General features: G+C 34.8%; 1 protein-coding gene across 1 annotated transcript; it reads left to right on the top strand.

The window, feature by feature from the left end:
• The first annotated feature begins 14,635 nt into the window (after positions 1 to 14,635).
• PABPC5 (poly(A) binding protein cytoplasmic 5) lies at positions 14,636 to 20,497 on the top strand. The gene is made up of 3 exons (XM_023249244.2): positions 14,636 to 14,849; positions 15,389 to 16,679; positions 19,655 to 20,497. Exon 2 carries the CDS (start codon positions 15,529 to 15,531, stop codon positions 16,675 to 16,677), a length of 1,149 nt encoding a protein of 382 aa, XP_023105012.1. The 5' UTR covers positions 14,636 to 14,849; positions 15,389 to 15,528; the 3' UTR covers positions 16,678 to 16,679; positions 19,655 to 20,497.
• The last annotated feature ends 1,106 nt before the right edge of the window (positions 20,498 to 21,603 follow it).

A 21,603-nucleotide genomic window follows, 5' to 3' on the forward strand; every position in this document is an offset into this window, starting at 1 on the left:
TGCATCTATTGAGAGGATCATATGTTTCTTGTCTTTTCTTTTATTCATGTGATAAGTCACATTAATTGTTTTGTGGCTATTGAACCAGCCCTGCATCCCAGGTATAAATCGCACTTGGTCGTGGTGAATAATTTTTTTAATGTATTGTTGGATCGGGTTGGCTAATATCTTGTTGAGGATTTTTCATCCATGTTCATCAGGGAAATTGGTCTATAGTCCTCCTTTTTAGTGGTGTCTCTGGTTTTGGAATCAAGGTAATGTTGGCTTCATAGAAAGAGTTTGGAAGTTTTCCTTCCATTTCTATTTTTTGGAAAAACTTCAAGAGAATAGGTCTTAACTCTTTCTTAAAATATTTGGTAGAATTCCCCTGGAAAGCCATATGGCCCTGGACTCTTGTTTTTTGGCTGACTTTTGATTACTAATTCGATTTCATTACTGGTTATGGGTCTGTTCCAATTTTCTATTTCTTCCTATTTCAGTTTTGGTAGTGTATATGTTTCTTGGAATTTTTCCATTTCTTCCAGATTGCGCATTTTATTGGCATATAATTGCTCACAATATTCTCTTATTATTGTTTTTATTTCTGTTGTGTTGGTTGTGATCTCTCCTCTTTCATTCTTGATTTTATTTATTTGGGTCCTTTCCTTTTTCTTTTTGATCAAACTGGCTAGTGGCTTATCAATTTTGTTAATTCTTTCAAAGAACCAGCTTCTGGTTTCATTGATCTGTTCTACTGATTTTTTTTTTGTTTTGTTTTGTTTTGATAGCATTGATTTCTGTTCTAATATCTATTATTCCATGTCTTCTGCTGGTTTTGGGTTTTATTTGCTGTTCTTTTTCCAGCTCCTTAAGGCATAAGGTTAGGTTGTGTATTTGAGATCTGTCTTCCTTCTTTAGGAAGGCCAGGATTGCTATATACTTTCCTCTTATGACTGCCTTTGCTGTGTCCCAGAGGTTTTGGGTTGTGGTGTTGTCATTTTCATTTCAGATAGTTTTAATTTCCTCTTTAACTGCTTGGTTAGCCCATTCATTCTTTAGTAGGATGTTCTTCAGTCTCCAAGTATTTGTTACCTTTCCAAATTGTTTCTTGTGTTTGATTTCGAGTTTCATAGTGTTGTGGTCTGAATATATCCATGGTATGATCTCAATCTTTTTGTACTTGCTGTGGGCTGATTTGTGTCCCAGTATGTGGTCTATTCTGGAGAATGTTCCATGTGCACTGAAGAAGAATGTATATTCTGCTGTTTTAGGATGAAATGTTCTTAATTTATCTGTTGACTCCATCTGGTCCAGTGTTTCATTCAAATCCGTTGTTTCCTTGTTTATTTTGTGATTAGATGATCTGCCCATTGTTTTTTGTGGGGTGTTGAAGTCTCCTACTATTATGGTATTACTATCGATGAGTTTCTTTATGTTTGTGGTTAATTGATTTATATATAATCGGTGTCACCACATTTGGTGCATAAATGTTTACAATTGTTAGGTCTTCTTGGTGGATAGTGCCCTTGATTAGGAGATAATGCCTTTCTCCATCTCTTGATACAGCCTTTATTTTAAAGTCTAGATCGTCTGATATAAGTATGGCTACTCTGGCTTTCTTTTGTTGACCATTAGCATGATAGATGGTTGTCCATCCCCTTATTTTCCATCTGAAGGTGTCTTTAGGTCTAAAGTGGGTCTCTTGTAAACAGCATATAGATGGATCTTGTTTTCTTATTAATTCTGTTACCCTATGTCTTTTTATTGGAGCATTGAGTCCATTGACATTTAGAGTGAGTACTGAAAGATATGAATTTATTGCCATCATGATGCTTGTAGAGTTGGAGTTTCTGGTGGTGTTCTCTGGTCCTTAGTAATCTTTGTTGCTTTTGACATATATATATATATATATATATATATATATATATATATATATGTGTGTGTGTGTGTGTGTGTGTGTGTCTGTGTGTGTGTTTGCGTATTCATCTCTTCTCCCCTCAGAGAGTCACCCTTAAAATTTCTTGCAGGGCTGGTTTAGTGGTCACAAACTTCTTCAAATTTTGTTTGTCTAGGAAACTTTTAATGACAACATTGCTAGATAAAGAATTTTGGCTGCATATGTTTCTGATTCAGCACATTGAATATATCCTGCCACTCCTTTCTGTCCTGCCAAGTTTCTGTGGATAGGTCTGCTGCAAACCTGATCTGTCTTCCCTTGTAGGTTAGGGACTTTTTTTTTTACCTTGCTGCTTTCATGATGCTCTCCTTGCCTGAGTATTTTGTGAATTTGACTATGATATGCCTTGTTGATGTTCGGTTTTTGTTGAATCTAATGGTGGTCCTCTCTGCTTCCTGGATTTTGATGTCTGTGTCTTTGCCCAGGTTATGCAAGTTTTCTGCAATGATTGGCTCACATTACCCTTCTACCCCTATTTCTCTCTCTTCCTCTTTTGAGAGCCCTATGATTCTGATGTTGTTCCTTTTTAGTGAGTCACTTATTTCTCTAATTTTTAAGTCATGCTCTTTTGCCTTAGTATCCCTCTTTTTTTCTGCTTCTTTATTCTCTATAAATTTGTCCTCTACATCACTGATTCTCTGTTCTTCCTCATCCATCCTTGCGGCTGCTACATCCATCTGTGATTGCAGCTCAGTTATAGCATTTTTCATTTCATTCTGACTAATTTTTACTTGTTTTAGCTCTGCAGAAAGGGATTCTAATCTATTTTTGACTCCAGCTAGTATTCTTATCGTGATTCTAAATTCTGGTTCAGACATCTTGCTTGTATCTGTGTTGGTTAAACCCCTGGCTGTCCTTTCTTTGTGCTCTTTCTTTTTGGGTGATTTCCTTCAATTTAGCATTTTGAAGGGAGAAAAGGAGTTAATGAGGTAGAAAAATTAAAATTAAAAAAATATTAAAATTAAAAAGTTAAACACACACACACACACAATCTAATAAATGATGCTAGATCCTAAGTGTGTGTTTGGTCTGGGTGTTGAAAGTGGTTTGACAGATTAGAGAAAAAAAAAATTGGGGGGAAGGAAATCTTTTGAGAATATGAAAAAATGAATACACTGAAGTAGACTAAAATGAGATGATGGGATTAAAATAGAATTTGAAAAAATTACACAAAAGTAAAGAATACAGTAGGAAAAAAATAAAGAAAAATAATTTAATAAAAATTAAAAATAAAAATGATTTTTTCTCTTTCTGTATTCAAGAAAAAGAAAAGATTACAAAATAGAAAAAATAGAAAAAAAGAAATTGAAAATTTGAAAAAAATGAATACACTGTAGTAGACTAAAATAAAATGATCAAAGTAAAATAGAATTCGAAAAAATTTACATAAAACTAAAAAATATGTTGAAAAAATTAAAGAAATATATTTTACTAGAAATTGAAAGAGTAAAGTTTTTCACTTTCTGCATTCAAGAAAAAGAAAAGAAACAAAAAAGAAAAAAGTAAACAAGGAAATTGTTTCAAAATTTGAAAATGTGAATACACTGAAGTAGAGTAAAATAGAATGATGGAAGTAAGATAGAGTGTGAAAAAAATTACACAAATGTAAAATAATATCGTAATCAAAATTAAAGAAAGTATTTTTAATAAAAATTGAAAATAAAAATAATTTTTTCTCTTTTTTTATTCAAGAAAAAGAATAATGGAAAAGAGAAAAAAGAAAAAAGAAAAAAAAAGAAGAAAATTGAATAAATGGATTTGCTAACAGAATGAAATAGGACTGAAATTTCTTTGTTTTCCCCTAGAAGTCAGAATATGTAGCGCTTTATAGTCCATAAACTAAGTAGGAGGTGAGACTTGTGTTCTTGAAGAGCCAGGTTGGCCCAGTTGGGCGGGGCTCAGTGTAACAGCTCCGTTCTGCACTAGATGGCGCTGCTAGCCTACTGGGGTGGATTGTTGTAGTGCTCCTATGTGCATACACACATTCACAGGAGCAGTGTAAATGATGTCACCCAGCTCCCAGGTCTCTAGTATGGGAACTGTTCTTCCTGATCAGCAATCACGCACCTGTCCTCTGTCTTCAACTTTCGTCCACTCCCCACTTCTTTACTGTCCGTGACCAAGCCCTATGCAGAACCTCTCTACTGAGTTTTGTCTCAGATGCAGCTGTTTTCCCCTGCCCCATCCTTCTGAAGGATTGCAGCTTTGACCTGTTCAGCCCTTCTGTGGGAAGGTCTCACCAAGCAATGGCCGAATGCTTGCTGCACCCAGGAAAGCCTGCTGGACCTTGCTCCTGCTGGTGCTCTGAGACTGAGGCCAGGTGCCAGCCCGCCCCAGAAAAAGTTCAGGAGATAGTGTAGCAGCAGCTTTTCGAGGATTATTGAAAATCACAACACACATCCGGCACCAGGCTTCCCCCTTAAGGACCTTGTGCCAGCACCATCGAATATGGCCATTTTCTGGGGTCTGCTGGGACCAGGTGGCTTCAACAGTCTCTACCAAATGCTTTTCCAGCAGTGGAACCACTTTTTCCTTGTGTGGCCTGAGAACCTCCTGGGCCTCTCTCTGTTCCTGGGGATTCGTCCTTCCCACCAGAGCACCACCAGGTATCGAGCTGTGGAGTTGCAGACTTTGTGCTCCCTTTGTTTACAGTCTTAATGGAAGTTAAACCCTTTCCTTTCTCCTTTGTCCCTTTTTAGTTTAGTCCCTGCGGTGTTTCCAATTTCCCACTTTCTCTCCAGCTGCTTTTGGGGAGGGGTGCTTTTCCTGTATTCTCCCCCACCCCAGTCTGCGTACTCTCTCCACCTTTAAAGGCGGCTCCATGCTGACTGCCAGCTTCTCTCTCCCACGTTCACCTCTCTGCACCACATACCTGCTGAATTCTGTGGTTCAGGTTGTGCAGATTGTTGTGTTAATCTTCCAATAAGTTTTCTAGGTGTGTAGGACGATTTAGTGTTGGTCTGGCTGTATTTCATGGACATGTATTTCATGACAGTATATATAACCAAATAATAATACATATACCATTTATTTGTGCAATTTCTACTTCTGAAAATCTAGCTAATAGAAATAGGAGCAATAATATATTACTATGTGAATGTATTGTATGTGAATAAGGATGTTTATTAAAGCATTGTGTGTCATGATAACAAAATAATTAAAACTTTAATGCCCAATAAAGAAATGGCTTAATATATGTTAAGTGTCATTTAAAGAATACATTAATGGATAGAGTTTCAGTTTGGCAAGAAGAAAATAATTCTGGAGATATATAGTGATGCTGGTTGCCCAAAAATGTGAATACAGTTGTACACTTAAAATCATTAAAATGGTAAATTCTATGTGTATTTAACCACAATTTCTTTTTTTTTAATTTTTTTAACGTTTATTTATTTTTGAGACAGAGAGAGACAGAGCATGAATGGGGAGGGTCAGAGAGAGGGAGACACAGAATCTGAAATAGGCTCCAGGCTCTGAGCTGTCAGCACAGAGCCCAACACGGGGCTCAAACTCACGGACCGCGAAATCATGACCTGAGCCAAAGTCGGCCGCTTAACCGACTGAGCCACCCAGGTGCCCCTTTAACCACAATTTCAAAAATAAAAATATAGCATAAACTTTACATTTTTTAAAAAAAAGTTATTGATTTCTCATTCTAAGTCAATTAAAATGACTATAGCTCAAGGTTTTTAATCAGAGTATGTGGTATAGGGTGTGGCTCAAGGTTTTTAAATAGAGTATGTGACTTGTGTGTGTGTGTGTGTGTGTGTGTGTGTGTATTTTCCCATATGAGATATATTTTTAAATATTTTTAACATTTATTAATTTTTGAGAGACAGAGCACAAACAGGGAAGGGGCAGATAGAGAGAGGGAGACACAGAACTCGAAACAGGCTCCCGGGTCTGATCTGTCCGCAAAGAGTTGGAAGTGGGTCTCGAACCCACAAACCATGAGATCATGACCCAAGCTGAAATCAGATGCTCAACCAACTGGGCCACCCAGGCATCCCTGCTATATGAGACATATCTTCACTAAACAGGCCCTAGTAAGAAGAGATTTGAGACTATTTGCCAATTGGGTGATACTCCTATCCTATTTTAATGCATCATAACAGAAAATACATTGATTCTACATCATATATGCTATATAAAATTTTAGAAGGGTTACACTGTGACTACATAGCAATTGCATAAATTCCCAAGTAGTATTCTATACATTTATTTTAAACTTAGAGGATCTAACTGAAAGAGCACCCTAAGGAGACACCTAATAAAACCCAAACATATATAAAGTTGTTACATTAGGTTGTATTGTTTATTAATATTCAGATTTCTTCACATTAGAATGCATGACATTTTTTGCAGCAGTGTTTTGTTTTATTAATTGAATTTTTATTATTTTTATTGAAGTATAATTAACATACAATGTTATATTAGTTTCAGGTGTATAGCATATTCATTCAACAATTCTATACATTACTCAGTGATCACCACAATAACTGTAGTCATCATCTGCCACCAAACACTATTATTAAAATATTATTGACTATATTCCCTATGGTGTGCTTTTCACCTCCATGACATTTATTTTATAACTGAAAGTTTGTACTTCTTAATCCCCCTTATCTATTTCACCCATAAATCCCACTCACCTCCCTTTAAACAACTTTCTGTTTGTTCTCTATATTTTAGAGTGTTAGCTTGTTTTTTTAGATTGCATATATAAGTGAAATCATATGGTATTTGTCTCTCTCCATCTGATTTATTTTACTTTTCATTATATCTTCTATGTCCATCCATATTATTTCAAATAGCAATATCTCATTCATTTTTATGACTGAGTAATAGTCCTTTGTGTTTACATACCACAACTTCTTTATCCATTCATCTATTGGTGGACACGTGGGTTGCTTCCATATCTTGACTATTGTAAATAATGCTGCAATAAGCATAGGGTGCATATATCATTTGGAATTTGTGTTTTTGTTTTCCTTGGTAAATACCTGATAGTGGAATTATTGGGCCATATCGTATTTTCATTATTTTAAATATTTTAACGTTTTATTTATTTTTGAGAGAGAGAGAGAGGCAGAGTGTGAGCAGGGGAGGGGCTGAGAGAGACGGAGACACAGAATCCTAAGCAGGCTCCAGGCTCTGAGCTGTCAGTACAGGGCCCGATGTGGGGCTCAAACTCACGAATTGTGAGATCATGACCTGAGCCCATGTCAGACACTTAACTGACTGAGGCACCCAGATGCCCCACTATTTTCACTTTTAATTTTTTGAGGAACCCCCACACTGTTTCCCACAATGGCTGTACCAATTTATATTCCCATCAACAGTGCACAAGTGTTCCTTTTCCTCCATATTTTTGCCAATACATGTTATTTCAATCCCAGACTTCAAGATATATGACAGGGTTATAGTAATCTGAACAGTATGGTTCTGGTACAAAAATAGACACATAGATCAATATAATATAATAGAAATAAATCCACGCTTATATTGTCAAATAATCTTTGGCACATGCAAGAATATATAATGGGGGAAACATAGTCTCTTCAATAAATGGTTTTGGCAAAACTGGATAGCTACATGCGAAAGGATGAAATTGGACCATTTCCTTACAACAATCACACAAATAAACTCAAATGGATTAAAGACTTAAATGTGACACATAAACCTATAAAACTCCTAGAAGAAAATATATGCAGTAATTTCTCTGACATTGGTCTTAGCAACATTTTTCTAGATATGTCTCCTCAGGCAAGGGAAACAAAAGCAAAAATAAACACCAAAACAAAAAGCTTTTGCACAGCGAAGGAAGTCATCAATACATTAAAGGTAACCTACTGAATAGGAAAAGATATTTGAAAATGATATATGGCATAAGGAGTTAAGATCCAAAATATATTAAAAACTTACTCAACACCAAAAGATATGTGTAAAGAATACTATTAAAAATGGGAAGAAGACCTGAATAGACATTTTTCCAAAGAAGACATCAGATGGCCAACAGGCACGTGAAAAGATGCTCAACTTTACTAATCATCAGGAAAATGCAAATCAAAATGACAATGAGATATTGCCTTACACTTTTCAAAATGACTAGAATAAAAAAGACATGACTTTTGTATTCAATGGAGATTTAGTTCATGATAAAAAATATATATATATATATATATATATATATATATATTAAACTAACATATTTGTCTCAATTTCCAACAAATCCTCTAAGGTTATAAATGTATGAATTATAGCTATTGCCTTGCATAAATATCTAAAATATTGTTCTATAATTTAAAAATACTGAAATTTTGGATAAGTATTGAAGAATAAGATATTCTGAGTTTTTAACAATTTAGTATTAATTTTGTTCATTGTAAACTCTTTTTAAACTCTTCCAGTTTGGGCCACTTTCTCACTTTAGTAAGCACATTGTAATGAACACAATTTAATCATTCTTTGATAATCAATCTTATCAAAGTGTTTCAGGAGTATCATATGGAGCATAGGTACTCATGGTTGAGGATAAAATTTTTGGAAACAGAAAAAAAAATAATTGCTACTGGTTCCAAAACCTACTATAGAAATGCCTGTTTATACGACATTTTGAATGTCAAATTTTCTTGCATTTTCCTCTCTCTAAAAAAAATATGAGCCAAGTACTAGGAAGTAAAGCTTTCACTTTATAATATTTTGTTCAGTCATCCCAGACCTCATTCAAAAAAGCAGCAAATTTAGCCTCAGTGTGAGTCTTAGCAATTTGCACTGCTGATACTTTTAATTGGAAACACATGATCAGGTGCCTCTTTAAACAAAGATGAAAACTAAATCCCCAACTCTCTTCTTCCACTCATGGTGACACATTGCTATTAACTGTAAATAACAACATGTGGTGGGATCCACTTAGAATGTCAGTTATCTTTGATTCCTCATGCAAAACATTTCTCAAATTCAGAAAGATTCAGATGTGCCTCAACCAATTGCCATAGGAATCTGGACAGGGATTTTTAATGGATTTAATATATGAATCATATTTACATAGACTAAAACTTGCATTTAATATATAATAATAATTACAGAGAAGTGTTCTACATCTGATTTTTATTCCATAGTCTGTTCTCAATTTAAGTTTTAAATTGATTATGGGGCACCTGGGTGGCTCAGTTGGTTAAGCATCTGACTTTGGCTCAGGTCATGATCTCACAGCTCCTGAGTTCAAGCTCCTTGTTGGGCTCTGTGCTGACAGCTCAGAGCCTGAAGCCTGCTTCGGATTCTGTGTCTCCCTCTCTCTCTCTGCCCTTCCCCTGCTTGCACTCTCTCTCTGTCTCTCTCTCTCTCTCAAAAATAAATAAATGTTAAAAAAATAAAAAATATATATTAAAATGATTAAACAAATTATAGGCAAAAATGTTTTCTTTCTTTCCATAAACTTCTGCTTAGCAGAGGGAACTCTAATAAAATTCATTTATTTCAAAGCAGTCATCAAGTTTTGATTTTGATCCAATCAAAAGTTCACTATAGTTTAGAATGTTTATACTACAATGACACCAAGATAGCAAATAAGTGTAGAAAAGAATTACTTTGAGAATACTTATTTTTAACAATCCTATTATATCTGTAATCTTGGAGAAAATATGTAGAAATGAATTGAAATATGGAAAACATACAGATGGTTACATAAAAAACAAAATATTGATTTGATTCAGTGATGATATTGTGGGAATTATCCTCTTGGATTTGTGTTATTTTAATATACATTTTCAGTAAAGTAATATTAAAAAAATAATGTTTATTTATTTTTGAGAGAGAAAGAGAGGGTGAGAGAGAGAGAGAGAGAGAGAGAGAGAGAGAGAGAGAGAGTGGCGGAGGGGCAGAGAGAGAGGCACACACAGAATCTGAATCAGGCTCCAGGCTCTGAGCTGTCAGCACAGAGCTGAACACAGGGTTCAAACTCATGAACTGTGAGATCATTACCTGAACCGAAGTCAGACACTTAACCAACTGAGCCACTCAGGTGTCCCAGTAAAGTAGTATTTTTATTTTTATTTTTTTTAAATTTTTTAAACGTTTATTTATTCTTTAGACAGAGAGAGACAGAGCATGAACAGGGGAGGGGCAGAGAGAGAGGGAAACACAGAATCTGAAACAGGCTCCAGGCTCCGAGCGGTCAGCACAGAGCCCGACGTGGGACTCGAACTCACGGACCGTGAGATCATGACCTGAGCCGAAGTCAGACGCTTAACTGACCGAGCCACCCAGGCGCCCCTAAAGTAGTATTTTTAAATTAGAAAAATAAAAACAGTACAAAATCCTAGCCCATTGTTAACTAAACTTATAAGAAAAGGTATAAACGTTTTGTTCAAAATACAATAAACTAAGCAGGTGTTCTCAAGTGTTTCTACATATTGGTCACTGTGGTTATATTACAATATGATATTTTATTAGTCTATTTCTATATATTTTTGTTTGTATTTGCCTTTTCTCTCATAGTCTTCATATCCTGTTTAAGAATCCTAAAAAGTAGGCACAAGAGCTCAATAAAGAAAATAACTAAATATTTGAGTATATAATGAGGGTAAATTGTCTTTAGTGAACTACACAGTCTAAGAGAAAATGGAAGATTAAAAAAAAATGAAGCAGCACATGAATTTGGCCTGTTATCACAGGAATTTCTTCTTGAGACAACACCCTTTGGGGTGATGTCCTTCTCTTGCATCCTTTCTTGTTGCTAGGATCTTTTCCAGCATAATAGTACTGATATAAGTTTTGTTTGGAATTTCTTTTTTATTTTTTTTACGTTTATTTTTGAGAGAGCACGAACAGGAGAGAGGCAGAGAGAGAGGGAGACACAGAATCCAAAGCAAGCTCCAGGGTCTGAGCTGTCAGCACAGAGTCTGAGGCAGGGCTCAAACCCATGAACCGTGTGATCATGACCTGAGCCAAAGTCAGACTCTAAACCAACTGAGACACCCAGGTGCCCCTAGATTTTCTTTTTGAGAGGACAGGTTGTGGAAGAGGTAGGATAAGGAGCTGTGTGTTATAGATGTTGGGATTTTCCAAAGAGAGAGCAACATTCCTCTGCAAAACAGTTTCTCACAAACTCTAAGGAGAGATAGAGTGAGAAACCTGAGTTGAGTTTAATCTTACAACATTGTTTCCTGCCATAGTTTAAAATTGAAAACTCATGTTGAAATTAGTAATTAAAGACATTTCATGCTCACGGATTTAAAGAACAAATGTTAAGATGTCTATACAACCCTTGGGGCACCTGGGTGGCTCAGTCTGTTGAGTATCTGACTTTGGCTCAAGTAATGGTTTCACAGTTTGTGAGTTCAAGCCCTACGTCGGGCTTTCTGCTGACAGCTTGGAGCCTGGAGCTTGCTTTGGATTCTGTGTCACCCTCTCCCTCTCTCTCTCTCTCTCTGCCCCTCCCCACCTAGTGCGCTCTGTCTCTCTCAAAAATAATTAAACTTTAAAAAATGTCTATACTACTCAAAGCAACCAACACATTGAATATAATTCCTATCAAAATATTAACAGCATTTTCACACAAGTAGAACAAGCAATCCTAAAATTTATATGAAACCACAAAAGGCCCTGAATAGCCAAAGTAATCTTGAAAAAGAAAGGCAAAGCTTGAGGCATCAAATTCCGAACTTCAAGTTGTATTACAAAGCTGTAGTGATCAAAACTGTATGGTATTGGCAAAAAAAAGAAAAAAAAAGATACATAGATTAATAGAACAGATAGATAACCCAGAAATGAACAACTATATGCACAACTATATAGCAAATTAATTTTTGATCAAATTAAATTTTGATCAAAACTGTATGGTATTGGCAAAAAAAGAAAAAAAAAGATACATAGATTAATAGAACAGATAGATAACCCAGAAATGAACAACTATATTCACAACTATATAGCAAATTAATTTTTGACAAAGCAAAAAAATATATCCAAAGGGGGAAAAATAACAGTATCTTTAACAAATGGTGTTGGGAAAACTGGACAGCAACATGTAAAAGAATGGAGCTGGACCACTTTCTTACACCATACACAAAAATAAATCCTAAATGGATTAAAGACCTAAACATGAGACCTGAAACCATAAAAATCCTAGAGGAGAATATAGGCAGTAACCTCTTTGTCATCAACTATAATAACTTCTTTTTAGATTTGTCTCCTTAGACAAGGGAAACAAAAGCAAAAATAAATAATTGGAATGTCATCAAGATAAAAAAGCTTCTGCATAGTGAAGAAAACAATCAACAAAACTAAGGGACAACTAATGGAATGGAAGAAGATATTTGCAAATGACATATCTGATAAATGGTTAGCATCCAAAATACATAAAGAATTTATACAACTTAACACCCAAAAAATGAATAACCCAATTAAAAATGGGCAGAAGACATGAATAGAAATTTTTCCAAAAAAGACATACAGATGGCAAACAGACACTTAAGATGTTCAGCATCACTCATCATCAGGGAAATACAAATCAAAATTGCAATGAGTTATCACCTCACAACTTCCAGAATGGCTAAAATAAACAACACAGGAAACAACAGGTGTTGGTGAAAATGTGGATAAAGGGGAATCCTCTTACACTGTTGATGGGAATGCAAGCTGGTACAGCCACTGTGGAAAACATTTTTGAGTTTCCTCAAAAAGTTAAAAATAAAACCACCCTATGGTCCAGCAATTATACTACTAGTTATTAATCCAAAGGATACAAAAATACTGATTCAAAGGGGCACATGGACACCAATGTTTATAGCAGCATTATCCACAATAGCAAAAAATATGGAAAGAATGCACATGCCCATTTACTGATGAATGGATAAATAAGAGGTGGTATATGCACAAGGAATATTACTCAACCATCAAAAAGAATGATATCTTGTCATTTGCAGTGATAAGGATGGAGCTAGAGTGTATTATGCTAAGCAAAGTAAGTCAGAGAAAGACAGATCCCATATTATTTCATTGAACTGTGGGATTTAAGAAACAAAACAGATGAACATGGGGGAAGGGAAGGAAAAATAAATTAAGATAAAAACAGGGAGGAAAATCATAAGAGACTATTACCTATAGGAAACAAACTGAGGGTTGCTGAAGGGGAGGTGGGTGGGGGAATGTGCCAAATGGGTGATGGGAATTAAGGAGGGAACTTGTTGGCATTAGCACTGGGTGTTATATGTAAGTGATGAATCACTGAATTCTAAATACTACACTATATGTTAACTAACTTGAATTTAAATAAAATCTTGGAGGAAAAATAATGAGCGGCACCATTTCCTGGTTAAAAAAAAAGTTAAAAATAGTAGTATCCTATGATTCAGCAATTGCACTACTAGCTATTTGCCTAAAGAATACAAATATACTAATTCAAAGGGATATGTGCACCCAATGTTTATAGAAGCATTATCTACAACAGCTAAATTATGAAAATATCCCATGTCCATCAACTGATGAATGGATAAATAAGAGTATATATATATATATATATATATATATATATATATATTATATAAACACAATGGGGTATTAGCAATAAAAAATAATGAAATCTTGCCATTTGCAAAGACATTGAGCTAGAGAGTATTATGTTAAGCAAAATAAATCAGTTCAAGAAAAACAAATACCATATAATTTCAGTCATATGTTGAATTTAAGAAACAAAACAAATGAGCAAAGGGGAAAAAAGAGAGAGGGAAGCAAACCAAGAAACAGACTCTTAACTATAGAAAACAAACTGATGGTTGCTAAAGGGAAGGTAGGTGAGGGGTGGGTTAAGTAGGTGATAGGGATTTAGTAGTGCACTTGTGATGAGCCCCAGGTGTTGTATGGAAGTGTTGAAACACTATATTGTATACCTGAAACGAATATTACACTGTATGTTAATTGGAATTTAAATAAAAACTTTAATAAAATAAAATAATTAGTAATTAATGCATAATATGCCTATATCTTTACATGTTTATTTCATCTGTGGACATTAATCATATATTTTGCATTGATTCTGTAGCTTTTATCTCTTTTATTAATATTTTGTAATTTTTGATTGTGGAGACAGCACATCTTCAAAGTTTTGTAGCACTAGGTACCATAAAATGCAATTTTACGACTCTCCAGTCATTACAATATTAGTACTACTGGAGCAGTGTCAAGAATTCTGCTTACTACTTGGGGATTATGTGATCATCATGTTGGGGTTTAATGGATAAAGGCTAAATGCAACATGGCCCTGTGTTTTATTTGACCATATGATCATTTAGCACTGTAATGTGAATCCAGTACAGCTGTCAATTCTGACTTTCCAATTAATTTAGAAAATATGCAACCCTATATCTAATTTCCTAAGCAGAAATGATATAGGGAATTTTTTTTTATTATTAAAAAAAAGTATGAGAGCTCTTTCTGCCTAGGTGATCACCTCCTGCTTTAATTTTGGGATTAGCAGCCTAAAATTAATACTTAAAGATAATAAATAAAAACACAAAATTTTAAAAATAAAGAAAAATCTAAAAAACATTTAAATTAAATTAAATTAAATTAAATTAAATCAAATTAAATTAAATCAAATTAAATTAAATTAATTTTATCTTGGCACAGAGCAAGCGGGAAGTTACTTAGCAAGGTTCCGGGTTTCCCCACGCCCCGCCCGGCCTACCACAGCTAAATGGTTTTCGTCCTTGGGGTGCTCTGTCCTGCGGAAAGCAATCCGTGTCCATCTGTCCCAGCTCTGCCCGCCCGCCTCGCATCTACCCTTCTCTTCTGACTCCGCCCCACATCTGTCCGGAACCGCCTCCCGCTGAAGCTGACCCAGTGCGCGTCCGCCAGTCAGTCCCTCCGGACCTGCCGCGAGTCTCAGACTGCCGAAATTACCGCGCGTCACTCGGTCCGTACCCGGTGGGCATCTGGGGTATCTGGGCGGTCTTCCGTCCCCAGCGTGTGTGTGTGTCTGTCTGTCTCTCTGTCTGATCCGCCTTCTGCAGCCTGCCTTCCGGCCCCAGCGCACCAAGTGTTTAGTCTGCCCTTTCACTGACGCTGAGTGTGTTTAGCGGCCTTAGCTGCTAGCCCGCCTGAGACCGGCCAGGCAGCCGGCGGAGGAATACACGTTTGGCCCCGGTCCAGGTTAAGAGAATTTTAAGCCAGTAGGAGCTCGAGGCCTATATTTATGCTGAAAACGGGTCTCGAGGCCTCTGTAAGCCAATGCGAGATGTGGGGGGCCCAGCCAGCTGCTTGATGATTTCTTACAATTAAATGAGGAACAGAGAATTTCTTTCTTACTACTGGCTTTTAAAACAGATTTTAAATCTTAATGGGTGGAAATTATAAGTTCTTTAGGTAGAACAGATTCGTTATTGGGATGCATTGTTGTCTGATGTGTTTGTTCTGAGTCCGCTGACCAGCTGTTTCTGAACTTCATTTTCTCAGCCTCAACAGTGATTCTGAAACTGCTTTTAGCTTCCTTCGCCTTGGCTTTCTTCTTTTTGTGAACAGCTGCTTGGCCCATAGCTTAGAGAAATCAGCCTTTTTTTCTCTCCCGCGAAAGCCTCCTTCCTGTGCTTAAAAAGATGGGGAGTGGAGAGCCTAATCCTGCTGGCAAGAAAAAGAAGTACCTCAAGGCTGCCCTGTACGTGGGTGACTTGGACCCAGATGTTACTGAGGACATGTTATATAAAAAGTTCAGGCCTGCTGGCCCTCTGCGCTTCACCCGAATCTGCCGTGACCCTGTGACCCGCAGCCCCCTGGGCTATGGCTATGTTAACTTCCGCTTTCCTGCAGATGCTGAGTGGGCCCTGAATACCATGAATTTTGATTTGATTAATGGCAAACCTTTCCGCCTCATGTGGTCTCAGCCAGATGACCGCTTAAGAAAGTCTGGAGTTGGAAATATATTCATCAAAAACCTGGACAAATCCATAGATAATAGGGCCCTTTTTTATTTATTTTCTGCTTTTGGGAACATTCTCTCCTGCAAAGTCGTATGTGATGACAATGGCTCTAAGGGTTATGCCTATGTGCACTTTGACAGCCTGGCCGCTGCCAATAGAGCCATCTGGCATATGAATGGGGTGCGGCTCAACAACCGCCAGGTGTATGTTGGTAGATTCAAATTCCCAGAAGAGAGGGCAGCTGAAGTCAGAACCAAGGATAGAGCAACTTTCACTAATGTTTTTGTTAAAAACTTCGGAGATGACATGGATGATGAAAAACTGAAGGAAATCTTTAGTGGATATGGGCCAACTGAGAGTGTTAAGGTAATAAGAGATGCTAGTGGGAAATCTAAGGGCTTTGGATTTGTGAGGTATGAGACGCACGAGGCTGCCCAAAAGGCTGTGTTAGACCTGCATGGAAAGTCCATCAATGGGAAAGTTCTGTACGTAGGGCGAGCACAGAAGAAAATTGAACGATTGGCTGAGTTAAGACGAAGATTTGAACGGCTGAGATTAAAAGAAAAAAGTCGGCCTCCGGGGGTGCCTATCTATATTAAGAACCTGGATGAGACCATCGATGATGAAAAACTGAAGGAAGAATTTTCTTCCTTTGGATCAATTAGCCGGGCCAAAGTGATGGTGGAAGTAGGGCAAGGCAAAGGGTTTGGTGTTGTCTGCTTCTCCTCTTTTGAAGATGCTACCAAAGCAGTGGATGAGATGAATGGTCGCACAGTGGGCTCCAAGCCCCTGCATGTCACCCTGGGCCAGGCCAGGCGCAGGTGGTGAGAGTAAGAATGCTCAATTTGGTGCAGCCTTTAGCTGGTGCCTACTTCGTTTGGGCTACTTTGTGATGAGGTTATTTTATGCCAGGCTTTCTTCTTTTCTTTTCTTTTCTTTTCTTTTCTTTTCTTTTTTTCTTTTCTTTTCTTTTTTCTTTTCTTTTCTTTCTTTCTTTTTCTTTCTTTCTTTCTTTCTTTCTTTCTTTATTTTTGAAGTACTTTCTTTTGAAAAAATAAGTAAAATAGAAAACCTTGTTCATTTTAGTGAAGAATATAATTTCTAATTGTAAAACTGTCATTTTGTACCATTTTTTGATAAAATATCCTTAGGGTATATAGAATAAACTTTGTCCCTCCACGTATTGTTTTCATTATTATTATTATTTACCTAAACCAGTCAAGGTGAGGTACTTGAGTATATTTACTTCCTTATTGCAATTATACTGCTAAATGTAATTTCTTCTATTAAAATATTCTCAAAATGGCCATTATTTCTGAATCTATCACACAGAAAAGTTCTAACTTGCTTTTTGAGAAATCAGTAAAGCAGGGGAAAATGTATATGATCCGATGAACATTTGTGCATAATTTTACTTTATTATTTAAAATGGATATTATTTTCAAAAGATCTGAGTTTTCTTTATTTCGTTATACATTTTTCCCCTTTTTAATGTATTGTGGGCATATCAGAGAGTTGACAGTGGCTTTGACTAAGTATTGGGAGTTGTATTCAACTTCATGCCCAGAAATAAACCTATTAGTGTTTTCTCAATTAGTATATTAGAAAATTAACACTTTAAGCATTATTAAAATGATGAATTTTATCTTAAAAATCTTTCCTGAGAGAGTTGATATATGAGTACAGTCTAAGCAGCATTCTTGCCACTCATTTTTTAAAACTCCTTAGTAGTACACATGGGTCATGTTAACAAAAAAGGTAAATAACTGCACTGAATTGCCTTTACCTATAGAAAATTTTAAAATTTTTACTTCAGCGTCTATAAAGTGTCAATAAAAAGGGTAAATAATCCATATAATGATGTTGAAAAATTACTTTGAAGGACATCTTTTATTAAACTTGTCATTATCTCTTGTAAATTTTTGAATACATCCATTTGATAATATTCACAGATGTATCAAAGCCTCCATCTGTTATATGAGAGCTATTAATCCAGTATGGTTCTCTTTATGTCTGGCTGCTTCGAAGTTGTGACAAGATGTCCTGTTCTATATTGCAGTTACATTATTTATCCTGTAATTTCTAGATTGCAGATTTTCAGTATTTTACTTGTAGTCTCCTCTTTTCTCCACCCATCTACCTTGCATCCATATTACACTTACTTTTATGTTTTCTTTAGATTGCCTTTCATTTAATATGTGAGTGTTCAAATCATTTTGGAAGTAGAGAAATAATTACTTAATTTATGTAAAATTTTAAAAATTCCTTTTTAAAAATAGGGTTTATTCACATCATATATCCAACCATAAAAAATGTGTTGTCTCTATTCTTAATTGGCTTTTATTATGTTAACTACAAATTTTAGGTTACATGTATAATACAACATAGATATATAATTTTGTTAACACTTGTTAGCTATTTTCCCATAAAACAAAGAGAAAGAACTTTCTCTGTGTAATTGTTTATCTACAAATTACATGTATATTCATTATCAAATATTTTCAAATGGAAATCACTGTTTTTATTGATCATATACATAATACATGCTCATTGTTTAAAAAATGTACACAATGCAGGCATTTATAAAGAATTAATTATAAAGAATTAAATTCCCACAGTTCAGAGATAACCACTATTAATGATTTCATTGCATACATATACTTTTCTCCTATGTAAACACACTCTTTTACAATCAACAAAAAAATACTATATGTACTATTTTGTGTTTCTTTAAATTTTAAGCTAAAAAATATCAATCTGTATCATCATTTTAGTGACTGCATAGTATTCCATTGCGTGCATGTACTATAGCTTATCTAAGTAATGCATTGAATAATACTTACATGTTTTCCAGTGTTTTCTACATTTGTAAACAACCTTGTGATGAACTCCCTTGCTTAAAACAGTATGAGTTATATGAACTTGAGGAAAAGTATCTATACCATGTAAAAGCTTAGGTCTGCTAAAAATTAGAATGCATATTATATTGATATATGTATCAAAATTCTGAAAAACATTCAAGATATATTCTTAAATTGACAAAAGTAAAACTAATGGGATATAATTTTCATATTTTATGAACCCACTGCTTTACATAATTGTGACCATTAAAATATATGAAAACAGTGCAACCTGAAATAAATTTAAAATATCTACATTGGTAATTACTTACTATATGCACTCTCTATTCCTTTTTACCAATTACCAGTTTTTATTTGAATTTATAAACTTGAAGTGTTAGTGTTAACCAGAACCTTTACAAATGCTTTGAATCAGTATAAATCATGCAAGATTTCTAGAAGGTAAAAATCTTCAAGTATAAAAGCATTTAATACATTTGAGGAAATTATTTAAGTATTACATAATTATTATTTTTAAAAAGTTAGCCATTACAAATAAAGGAATAATTAAAATATGCCCAAGTACAGATAAATTATATGTTAGGACACTGCAAAGCAGTAAAAAACAAAACAAAACAAAACAAAACAAACCTCTGTAAATTCAGTTGGTAAAAAGAAAGGGAAAATTATAAAGGAAAGATAATCTCTATTTGAACACAAACACCTGGGTAATTTTTCAATCTTGTACTTTTCCTTTTTAACTACATTTAATAGACTTATAATTAAGGTTTTCAAGGGGGAGCAAAACAACTGAACAGCTTAAATTTGTGAAAAAAACATTAAAAATAGGATATTGTTCATTTCCTAGCGCAAGATAATTAGTAAATTAGTAAAACTATACTGTCAATTGTCATGGTAAACTTGAGAATGGACTATTTAATACAAGTTTTGTTTGTTTCCCCCAGCCTTTTTCAGCTTTTCAAAACAGTCACTGTACAAACTTCAAATGTGCCCAGGAGAAGAAAATTAAGAACATTGCTTTGTGATTGTAAACCATCATATTAAAAGTTATTCTGGTGAGACTATTCTGTACAAAAAACTTCATATACTGTTGCCTTTCTGGTTGTATCTATGATTAAGGGTACAAACAAAATGTTACATGTTAAGTGATATTTTCAGTACAGGGGAAAATGTAAGAATACTATGTGTTTAAGGGAATATTTAGGAATGGTGTGAATGCCATCCTACCTATAAATAAATGGCTTTATTTAAGGAAATAGTTTAAAATGCATCAGTAAATTACTGAATATAGATGATATATATGTTCCCAGCATCTACGTTAATACCTGGAATATAGTTAGCATTCCATGGTTGCTTGTTGAATTATCCCTCAATTTGTTTGTTTTTCAATTGTCTCCTCAGTATTTCACAGGAGAAATGAGTTATTACAGAATAAGCCATTTTTTTTATCAAATTTCATCCCATAAAGAAATAATTGAGAGCTGATTAGTTACATAGATTGGCGCTTCTAATATGGTGTTACTGGTGACATAGACTAGTGCTTATCCTGTTGAGGTGTTATCAATACTTTTACACTTCTCATGATTTCTTTTTTTATTATTGTTCAACAATTTATTGATGAGTTTATCTTAGACAAAGCTTCTAATAATTGACATAAGTTAAATGAAAATATATTTGTATATATTTTTTAAATAAATTAATGGGATGTTGCTTCAAGACCAAGACAATGTCCACAAGGCCTTGTTCCTACATTAAATCAAGTGATCACAAGAATCCCTGAAAAACTAGTGCTTGTGCATGTGAAATTAATTGTTTCTTACATACTTCATGGTGTTACTTCCCAAGAAATATAACCTAACAAATGCTTTCTTTGAGATTCAAGAGAGTTAATATAACCACTTGGCTTCAAGGGATCATGGTCAGTAGTTAGTAATAATCTAGCTACCATTGGAAATCTGAGAAAGGCCTAACTCAATGTACAAATATTGAGGATATAATTTATATGAAACTTAAAAAAAATAACTCCAAGTACTTTCACCGTCAAAAGTCAAATTCAGTTTTAAAACATCTCCCATTTGGCACACAAAAATGACCAGTGTTCTCATTAAATTTCTCAACAGAAGTTTGGAGACTTTGCATTTTATTTAATTAAGAAAATATTTAGTTCTTTGGAGAGACTTGCAAGAAAAGAGATGAGTGATGCTATTATATGTCATGACTGTCTCAGTTATCAGAGTAAATTAGTTTCTTTGTTTTAAAACTAGTAAGTGAAACACCAGGTGCTGGCATCTTTTCTATAAAAAAATAAGCCTTCTATAATGTAGAATAAATAATTTTACAAATTTTTGAGATTGATTTAAAATTTCTAAAAAGGTAAATTATACTTTTGGAAAATCAAAGACTTTTTAAATCAATATTTAGGAGCATTTGAAAAGTAATTTTAAGCAAATTTACACAGGATTGCAAATGACTTCTTTTTTTATTAAATTAAAATTGACATACTAATTATATTAGTTTCAGGTGCACAACATATTGATTCAACAATTCTATACATTACTATATGCTCACCATGGTAAGTGTAATCACCACCTGTCACTGAACAATGTTATTACAATATTATCGACTACATTCCCTGTGTTGTATTTTCATCCCCAGGACTTACTTCATAACTGGAAGTTTGTACCTTTTAATACCATTCATCTATTTTACCCACTTCCAGTTTGTTCTCTGTATTTAAGAGTCTGTGTATTTGTTTGTTCATTTGCTTTGTTTTTCAGATTTCACACGTAAGTGAAATCATATGGTATTTGTCTTTGTCTGATTTATTTCACTTAGTATAATACTCTCTAGATCCATGTATGTTGTTGCAAATGGCAAGGTCTCATTTCTTTTT

The sequence above is a fragment of the Felis catus genome, chromosome X (assembly GCF_018350175.1).
Source record: "Felis catus isolate Fca126 chromosome X, F.catus_Fca126_mat1.0, whole genome shotgun sequence".
Taxonomy (NCBI): domain Eukaryota; kingdom Metazoa; phylum Chordata; class Mammalia; order Carnivora; family Felidae; genus Felis; species Felis catus.